Source organism: Mizuhopecten yessoensis, unplaced genomic scaffold, assembly GCF_002113885.1.
Source record: "Mizuhopecten yessoensis strain PY_sf001 unplaced genomic scaffold, ASM211388v2 scaffold11111, whole genome shotgun sequence".
Classification (NCBI taxonomy): Eukaryota; Metazoa; Mollusca; class Bivalvia; order Pectinida; family Pectinidae; genus Mizuhopecten; species Mizuhopecten yessoensis.
Genome location: NW_018408885.1, coordinates 426,830 through 437,957, shown reverse-complemented (window position 1 = coordinate 437,957; position 11,128 = coordinate 426,830). Strand labels below are relative to the sequence as shown.

Below are 11,128 nucleotides of genomic sequence, written 5' to 3'. Positions count from 1 at the left end.
CGGGGGTATGTAACATATCTCACCTTCATTGGGTATGCAATAGCTTTAGCACCAAGAGGCCCCAGGCCGTGGAATCTCATTCGGAATTCCTTGTCCTCAATATGCTTAATAAAATAAGTAACCGGTATAACACCAGTTTCATTGCACATGTGAATATATTTTCTATCCCCTGATTTATCATTTTCCAGTTGGATCTCCTCTTCGTGTATCCACTCTGTAAAATATAACAGTACACGTAGTCTTTTAGAAATTCATCCAACAAGATAACCGACTTTACAGAAAAAAATACAAAAAAATACGAATATATTCATATCCAGTTAGAGAATAGCATACAAAATAATATCTATAATATGTATACATGAATGTATAATATGTATACATGAATGTATAATATGCTGCTGAAATTGTTTGAAAAGCAGTTAGTAATAATTTAATTTGTTTTATCCCATAACAGTCATTGCATAGTAACTAATAGCGTTGTCGTTTTGAATAGTATATTTAAACGGTATTAAATTGCAACCATTTGGCTTGGCTTGGCAACTGTTAATAATTAAGGTCTCAACAAATACGGTAAAACTACCCAAAAAATGATGATATAAAACATTACAGGAAGCTATGTATGTAAATATAGTGAAAAGCATTCAAAACCAAAACCGAAAAATATTTTTAAAAACACTGTACTTTAATTTTGATTGCTATGTTTCCTTTATTGACGTGATTAATATAAACATGACAATGTATTATGCCTTTGAAAAGAGTGTTACTGCCAATGCATTAATTATTTAAATATGAATAAGTATGCTACGAAAGGTTCCAATCTCGTTGCCCTACATAGCTGACTGTAATCCTAACAGTATTGACGGATTAATGGCACTCTACCAGATGAACATGCCTTAAACCCGTGGTTTTGCTTTCACTCCTTCGAAGAAATACAGATTCAGCTTAGCGTGTGATTTAAAAAATAACCCCATGGAAATGACGTGGAGCTACGTATACGATGACAAAACAACACTGCATTATTTACTGAGAAGGAATGTCAAATTATGAGGTATTCTTCGTCACATTAATGATAACAAAAACAAAGATTCTACAGAGGCAACAAATCTTCGTTGCTTTTTGTTTTGCCTTACCTTACTCTCCTTTATCATTTCTTTATTATAAACATGATATGTTTAAAGGTAGTAAATTTAAAACAAATCCGAATTGTCAACAAAACTCTAATTCGAACTCAAATTAGATAAAACTAGGGCAAAATATGAACAAAGGAACGGTTGACATGGCGATCTTCGGAAAAGTACAAGGAGAATAGGACCAGGTGTAAGAGTCTTCTGTTCCAAGATGACAAGTACTGGTAAGTATAGTCATGTCGTCTCCCTCTTATATATAAGCGAAATCGTTTGCAAAAATAAAAATTGTTCCTACCTATCATTCCGAATTTTTGAGAGCAGGACGCAACGGAAACACAACAAATAATTCTTTGGACTTTTGTCTGATATCCTTTACAATGGCAGATAAATGAATACAATTTGGGGAATTTTTCCTCCAAAATGTTCATATAAAGTAAATCTATTTACATCAGTTCCAAACCCGGAGATAGTTGAGTAAAACAATGAAAAGCATAACTACATTGCATTCGTTGTTCGGCCAAAGGTCACAGTCACATCAAGGTCGTAATGTGTATACCAAACACACGAAAACGCTGTGAAGTTAAGACTTGACACACAGAAATTTAAGTTATCATGACGAAAAATAAAGATAGACTTGATACCAGCGTTCGTCTGGGAGCTAGAAGGGGAAATGACCTGAACAGATAGAAAATGATCGCTTTCGTTATATTAGGCAGAAGGTGTTTTTGCTGGTTTCAGTTTTCTTCAATTTTATTTTACGTGACTGTTAAACCCGCGTTACTGACATTGGAAACGTTTATAATTATGCTTTAACAATTCTGTTTCCAAGGTCACACGTCGATATAAGGCTGGAGAGATACCGCCGAGAAGTAAGATAGATGTTACATGTGTTACTAGCGGGACAGCTAATAAATTTTATCTTCGTTAATGTCCCTTAATAAAGAAACACACTAGAAATCCCCGTTTGTGCTGGGGTACCACATAGGTCGCCGCTTACGGCATCTGTATTGAAATCCAATACGTCTTTTTTTCCAAACGTGCAGTGGCATGTTTTTAAAGGAGCACTATCAAAAATATGTATTCATATATTGATAACTAAGCGATGTTCACTTGTAGGTAACTCTTGATATTAATATGAGAATTATATTTGTTTACTAAAGCTGATGATAGAGAATACACACCTTCATAGTCCATATCGAGATCTGTTTCGTAATCAGTTTCCTTGGAGTAACGTCCATCCATCGGATAATCTGACATAGTGAAATTATCGTCGTCTTCTTCATCGACATTATAATCGTTTTCCACTTTACGAGTTGCACCATGTTGTCCTCTAAGTTCTGTTATCAACAATTTGTCAGAAAATAAATTTTGTAATGCTGCCATTTTGTCTTCAACTGACAAGACACTGTGGGGACTTGCACCACTCTGTCCACTTCTTCCTGAGGAAACTCGTCTGAATTTAGCACTTCCATTGAGGGAGGGAGTTCTTCGCTTTGGTGTACTGTCCGAGCCATTTCTAGATTCGCATTCCCGGAAGGGAGTGCTCGTTCCCGAGACGGCCCCTGTAACAGCCGCCATCTGTAACAGACAAAGGTTATAGGATCATTTAACCGCTAGCATGTCTAGCCGATCCTACGCGAAAATCACAATTCTATGCGCAAAAACAAAAAAAACAAAAACAAATTTAAAAAATAAAAAATAAATTTCCTTTGATTACTTATTCTGATATAGTAGGTACTTAAGTGTTTTTTTTTATAACAAAGTATGCCGAGTGAAAACAAATCAATTGTATATTAAAAATATTGTTTAATATCGCACTGGTTTTGTCATGCTTGTGTCATCAATTGTCATGGTATAAATATGCTTGTATTGGCATACTTGCGTCATTTTTGTAACGATAAGATTTAATATGGCCCTTTTTCGAGCTCATTGGGTGATTGATCGAAATGATCTTGAAGTGTTACTCATTTTGAGTGGGCCTCATTTCTCATTCAATGAACTTTACCATAGCCAATTTGTTTATAAATACAACGATCGATTCAAATTATTCATAACTTTGTTTTTATATCCTTGGAAATATTTATAACTGATAATTAAGTGTTCATATTCGTTGTTCATTCGTTGTAACCACCAAACCAGATTGTACAAAGTTTTCATACTGGTGCGTGTCGGATGAAAATATCCATATTGAACTATATTAATATTCATATTAATAATGGAACCAGGCGGAGATTCCAGAAATAATATCATTATTAAACTATAGAAAGAGAACAAATGAGTAGGTATACAGCATACTTGTAAATATAAAGAAGTTACTATAAAACGCAGAATCGTGACACATGATTGTCTATGCATGTGGACTTCAAAAAGCCACAGCCAATGGTACAGGACACATATTTCTTTTGACAATTCAAACATCTAAGGACACGTTGTATTAATTGCAAGACTTTGATGATATTTGAAAGTAGTTTAAATATCACCGTGGTTGACTTATACGAGTAAAGTATAGAAAACACTATAGAAATACTTGTAGGTAACACTGACACAAATCAAACCTGTAACTAAGGCTCTGTGGATTGATAAATCTCATTTATGTATAGGAAGTCTATGAAAGCTCTACAAACAAGTCGAACCAATAATTGGTATATACAGTTCAAGTGATCTAGTAATATCAAAACATTGTCTTTCAACCATACCGGCCTAAATCGTGGTCATTTTATCAACGACGTGATGGTGATTATATTATGGTATAAAATACTATATATATCGTACATTGTTTTAATATTATATTGTAATAACTGTATTAAAGTATCACTAAATACGAATATATTTTGTTGTTATATCATATGTTTAAATTCAATCATTTATGCTGCAAAATATAGAATCACACGAATTCCCAAAAAATACACATAGTCATAAACTATGACACATTTACGTTTAAGGATAAAACTATATATAAAATTCCTCCAAATTGTGTTTCAATCTGGTACAGATGAACCTACCTGTTAGCCTTGGTGTTCAGATATATATTACAATATGTGTGTTATGACTTTAATACTATCAACACAAATCCAAATATGTACACCACAATTGGGATTGACTGATCGGTGGTGGTATTCAAAAAACATGCTAAGATTTTTAAATGAATGCATTAGTTTACCGGATGTTGTTTGTATGAAACACTTCCCACACCTAAATACCACATGTTTCATATCTAAGACATTGGCATGATATCAAATGCAAGGTGTCAGAAAACAAACTAAAGGTATATCGGTGACAGGGTATATACCCGGCTTTTATGGTAAGTGGGATTAGTTTATGATATTATACCTTTATGGATATAACCTAATTTAATGTAAATGCCCTGTTATAATGTATCATAAGCTGGCGGCATGTTGGTCAATGATAAACCGGTAACTGTAACAGATTAGCTCTCTACACGAGTACGTCAAACAATAGGTAACTGAATGCATCTGTATGAAAGAAAATGTACAGATTTGTTGTAATGTAAAACAAATGCGAGGAATATAACGGTGATATAAATACACAAATTACCCCTAACCTGTATCAGCACCTACAGTAGTGTTTACACACGTAGACTTTTTGTTCAGGTGAATATGAGGTAATAAAAGTCTTTTAAAAATTACGGAATTATCAAAATTGAACTTCGGATATTACCGCATTTGGTAGAAAACATTGTGAAATAGTAAAATCAATATTACAAATCATCGACCTCGACTTGATTAGGATCCAACCGATGAGGACGTAGATTTTTTTTAAAATTTCAATTAATGAAACTGATCAACGAACAAGATAAGATAGAAATACGACACTGTTTGTATTACTGTGTGTGTTTTGTTTAGTCGCAGAGATACAAGTACGACTCGATATTTACAATATACAGTAACTATCAGAAATTTAAGAATGGATTTTAGATATATGTATTCTCCCATCCTTCACAGGTGTCTCCCGTTTTTGCCGGGAAAGACCAGTTCGTCAACCCCTATGGGGAGATAGCCTCTTACAAGTATATTTCATGCAATTACCACTTGTTCGCGGATTTCCAAGTGAAACGTGATGGGAGAAAAACAAAGCAAAGCCTCGGGTTGGACAATCAAAAATGTTATTCCTCGGGTTGGAGATTTCTCTGTCACACCATCATATGATATATCTCTTAGATATTGACCATAATTTTGTCTCATTACATGAAAACTTTTTCAAAATACGTCTCAATTATATATTACATTGTTTTAAAGATAAGTCGTAAAACAACAAAAGCAACAACCTTATGACATCACAATAATTGGAACAATCGTATGATGTCATAACAGTTGGCAAATTCTATTAATATATAAAAATTTAACCCAAAAAAACCCGCATGATGTCACATCAACTGGATCAGTTGTCTGATATCACAACATCTTAACAATTGTATGCAAACAATTGTTTGAAATCAACAAGGTTATACATATGACGTCGAAATATATAATTCATACAAATATCATTACGGCAATCCGTTTTTATCCCAAAACGGCTTAAGGTTTCACCGCTCCAAGCCAATCGGCGCATTGTAATATAATCGCACTCAGAGAGTGAAAGCTATCATCTAGTCACGTGTCACAACATTTAACGACGTCACACATGTATTATATCCTCACATCGTACACCGAATTGTATGCCAACAGAGAAATTAAATCATTCCGTTGGTACAGAGAAATCTATTTGTTTTAATTCTCAGTGCTATTGGAAATAAGAGAATACCGAAGTGGTAACAAAACCGTAACTCAAACTCTAAACCAGTAAAGCCTTGGCAAACTATCAACAAAAGATAGATATACATGTAACACGAACTCAATACCAGTTAAGCTTATCCAAACTGTTAACAAAAGATAGATATACATGTAACTCGAAGTCAAAACCAGTAAAGCTTGGGCAAACTGTCAATAAAAGATAGATATACATGTAACTCGAACTCAAAACCAGTAAAGCTTGGGCAAACTATCAACAAAAGATAGATATAAATGTAACTCGAACTCAATACCAGTAAAGCTTGGCCAAACTGTAAACAAAAGATAGATATACATGTAACTCGAACTCAAAACCAGTAAAGTTTGGCCAAACTGTCAACAAAAGATAGATATATATGTAACTCGAACTCAAAACCAGTAAAGCTTATCCAAACTATCAACAAAAGATAGATATACATGTAACTCGAACACAAAACCAGTAAAGCTTGGGCAATCTATCAACAAAAGATAGATATATATGTAACTCGACCTCAAAACCAGTAAAGCTTGGCCAAACTGTCAACAAAAGATAGATATATATATGTAACTCGAACTCAAAACCAGTAAAGCTTATCCAAACTATCAACAAAAGATAGATATAAATGTAACTCGAACTCAAAACCAGTAAAGCTTGGGCAATCTATCAACAAAAGATAGATATAAATGTAACTCGAACTCAAAACCAGTAAAGCTTGGGCAAACTATCAACAAAAGATAGATGTACATGTAACTCGAACTCAATACCAGTTAAGCTTGGGCAAACTATCAACAAAAGATAGATGTACATGTAACTCGAACTCAATACCAGTTAAGCTTATCCAAACTGTCAACAAAAGATAGATGTACATGTAACTCGAACTCAATACACGTTAAGCTTATTCAAACTGTCAACAAAAGATAGATGTACATGTAACTCGAACTCAAAACCAGTAAAGCTTATCCAAACTATCAACAAAAGATAGATATACATGTAACTCGAACACAAAACCAGTAAAGCTTGGGCAATCTATCAACAAAAGATAGATATAAATGTAACTCGACCTCAAAACCAGTAAAGCTTGGGCAATCTATCAACAAAAGATAGATATAAATGTAACTCGAACTCAAAACCAGTAAAGCTTGGGCAAACTATCAACAAAAGATAGATATACATGTAACTCGAACACAAAACCAGTAAAGCTTGGCCAAACTATCAACAAAAGATAGATATACATGAACCTCGAACTCAATACCAGTTAAGCTTATCCAAACTGTCAACAAAAGATAGATGTACATGTAACTCGAACTCAAAACCAGTAAAGCTTGGCCAAATTGTCAACAAAAGATAGATATACATGTAACTCGATCTCAAAACCAGTAAAGCTTATCCAAACTGTCAACAAAAGATAGATGTACATGTAACTCGATCTCAAAACCAGTAAAGCTTTGGCTAACTGTCAACAAAAGATAGATATACATGTAACTCGAACACAAAACCAGTAAAGCTTGGCCAAACTATCAACAAAAGATAGATATACATGTTACTCGAATTCAAAACCAGTAAAGCTTTGGCAAACTGTCAATAAAGATAGATATACATGTAACTCGAACTCAAAACCAGTAAAGCTTCGCCAAACTGTCGACAAAAAGATAGAAATGTAAACTTTACAAAATTACGGAAGGAAAAACCAGACGTCTAGCTATTGAGTATTGATTATATTTTAGATAGAATTATGTGACTTTATTCCAAATATAGAACGAGGATTACGCTTGAGAATAACCTTTTTCCGATATAAATCATATCCAAACACCTTTGATATTCTCTATACATCTTTATAGATCAAAATTCGTTATTTATTAATTGATTTCATCGTTGTAGTATTGAACTATTCCACCCACGAGCTCAAGTGCTGTATGATAGAGTCCGATATTTTTTGTAGTAATACCATCAAATTCAATTTCTGGTCTTTCATTGTATCAAATATCAAATTATAGACTGTACATACCAATGTATTGCCTTCACACATCGTTGCATATCAATGTGTCTGAGAACAGGTCATTGATTTCTGTACACCATTTGTAAGGGATAAACATCTATTGAGACAGCTCCCGTGGCTGAATACACGGAAAAGACATTCCAGTAAGAACAAGCGCGATCCATTTATAGAACTGTTAGCTTGTACCCTGTACAAGTTCAAAGTATGGCGATGATTTACATTGATATTGATTAACAAGACCGTATCACCAAAAAAATAAAAGTAGACGTGAACTACTACAACCGAACATTTGAATCTGTATGCACGCTGTATAAACAGTTTTGTCTGGCTATTTACTGACGGCTCTGGTACAGTGTACCACTGATTTCAGAGCTTTGGTAATGTGACCCCTGAGTGCATCCTAATTTAAAACACTTGACATATAAACATGATTCAGTTTAACCTTTTTACTTTGTTTCCTGAAGTGTTTGCAACTTTTGTCTTCTTGATACTTGTGTCTCTAATATTTCTGTTGTGCGAAAAGATATTTGTACCATGTAAAATCCATTTACAGGTTGAGCAATTCGACATGGTGTAGGCAGGTCGCCTTGGAGAATACCTACACAGAAATGGAGACAAAAAGGTTTTCACGTCAAAGAAATCAACGTTGTATTTCAAAAGCATGTATGTAGTACAAAGAAAACATTTCATGACCGAATCACTCGGAGGCTTTTTATGAGAACATCTGATTTTAGAGAATAAGTTCTTATTCAGGTCATAGATATAAATAACTTTAAAAGATATTCCTCATGGTATTCCCTTCACTATGCTACAACACTTTTATCGCATACGTGTATTTGGTCAAACAGTTCAGGAGTACTAGGATGTTGTCTTCTGAGGTTATATTTCTTTTTATAATTTAATGATTAATGGACCATAACGCAAACTCTCATATCCATTAAATGTTCGGTTAACACAGGAATACAGTAAAATATTACTTACCTTAAGTGCCAATAAATGTTAATGTTATTGAATATTGGTGTGAAATTGAATACAATTTAACTCATTACCTGTATAGAGTTAACGTCTTTTAGACGGACTATAACAAGTTGAGTTATTATCCACACTTAAGTGTTGGCTGGGGGTTACAGTTAGAACTATTTACTGTTAGGATTGCATGACACATTAAGTCAAGCAATTATCCATTATCATATAAGTGTGATAAAATGAACTCATTATTCCGACGAGACACCGAGAAAAAAAGGAAAAATGAATAATCCCCTTTAATTTATATAAACCTCCGGAGTCACATGTAAACCGGACCGTATCCAGCAGTGTCGTCCGGTGTGCCACATTATACACTAATCATTTATATTAATTACCATTTACTGTGTAATTATACACAAGTGCCATCATTTTTTCTATTGATTCTCTCACACATCGGTCGTATTGTGCATTGATGTTTTAATTATATCATTTTTTTCTGCAATAAAATTAAGGCTATTTTTTTTAATGTTTTATAATTATTATATTTTCCAAAATTGATGACATAAACATATATATATATACATGCAATGTATATGGGCGTCTAGAATCGCCTTTAAATGATGTACATACTGTTCAAAATATTCGATCAAGTATCGGTATTCGTCATACATATATATTAACAAATAAGTGTACATTCACATATTTTTATATACAAATAAACTTCCGGATATTCTTGTCTAAAGGCTAAATTTATTAAATTCGTACAGATTATCCGATACTTATGATTCGGTTGTCTTAAATTAATTGTTCTATACTTTGTTCGTAGTAATTGTTTGTTTCCATTTTCTCTTTCATGTGTTCGTCCCGATATATATGTACAAAAATGTATTTCAAAATATCCTGTCATTGTAGACTGTGCATATCAACAACTCATATTATTTGACAAACTTAATGTACGAGTCATTCATCGTGATTTTCTTGCAACAACGATATTTATTGTCAATATAAAAGAAATAGTTGAAAATCAAGTTGAGCATATAAGTTAGATTTAACAAGACATACTCTTTATACACTTGTATCTTGAATGTCACTACGTTAAAAACCGTACCTTGATTTCCGTTTGTCTATGAAGGATGTCCTAAGGACCCATTGGTTTCTGGTTGTGTAGAACAGGATAACTTTTACGGAACCCGGGAGCTATCCACGGGTTGCTCTTAAACAGTCAAATGAACAAGGAAAATAGATAAGCCGGATGTTCGCCTGGTCACCCGCTGCTGTGATGTCACAAACGGGTAGAAACAATATCACCAGAGATATCCTTTATCGACCCAGTGGTGGCTGTATATCGTTTTTACCAACCCAGGGCAGCGTCGCCCATTGGTATCTAGGATTAACTCACAAAGCTAAATAGGGTTAATGTAATACACAAACAATATACCTCACTACCTGTGCTGCTGTATACGGAGAGTTGGTCACAGATTTAAGACGGATTTAAAAGACTATGGCAAACTTCATTGTATACACAAAGTGGCGAGGTAGATTTACATATGTGCAATAATCCATAATCGATAAAAGTATATGACATAGAGTTGTAATCTATTGACACCTTATTGTATTATCATTATGTTAATGAGTTTTTCTCGTTCTTGTTAGTTTATTTAATGTGCTTTTAGTTGTTGATATTAAATGACTTCTCTTGATGATCGATGAGTATACAAATAGTGTTGTAGATTTACACGTAATGTGGTAGCAGCCACTGACTGGTACTCGACTCGAGTAGATCACACAGTAACCGGGATAGTGTGGCCTGTGTTTCACACCTTTAGGTAAATGACTTGCATGAATGTTCGCAGTGTAAATATGTACCCGACAGAAAATAAGACTTATTGATTCAACGCTAATAGTTAACATGCATTCGACCACATAGATATGGAGGTCTTCATATAATTAGTAGCGCTGTGTGTGGCAAAAATAACGGACGGCAGTAACCCTATTCATCTCGCCCGAAAAAGTTCTCAACAATAAGGAAATAATATCCAGATATTTACACTAAACACTACTAATAGTACAGTGCGTTTTAATGGACAATATATTGCAGCATAACTCAGTAAACTGAATCTGTTAAGTATATACTGTTCAAGGTTTACTAAACCATAATTAAGTATACTAAACCATAATTAAGTATACTAAACCATAATTAGGTATACTAAACCATAATTAGGTATACTAAACCATATTAAGTATACTGAACCATATTAAGTACACTGAACCA

General features: G+C 33.8%; 1 protein-coding gene across 1 annotated transcript in view; it reads right to left on the bottom strand.

The window, feature by feature from the left end:
* The window catches only part of LOC110466005 (leucine-rich repeat-containing protein 74B-like), a 16,363-nt gene extending 6,150 nt beyond the window's left edge, over positions 1–10,213 (bottom strand). Inside the window, exons 1-3 of the mRNA XM_021522238.1 lie at positions 9,965–10,213; positions 2,309–2,705; positions 24–214 (exon numbers count right to left, since the gene is read on the bottom strand). Coding sequence (XP_021377913.1) covers positions 24–214; positions 2,309–2,705 — 588 coding nt within the window. The 5' untranslated portion in view covers positions 9,965–10,213. The remainder of the gene's footprint in view (positions 1–23; positions 215–2,308; positions 2,706–9,964) is intronic.
* Between the last annotated feature and the right edge of the window lie 915 nt (positions 10,214–11,128).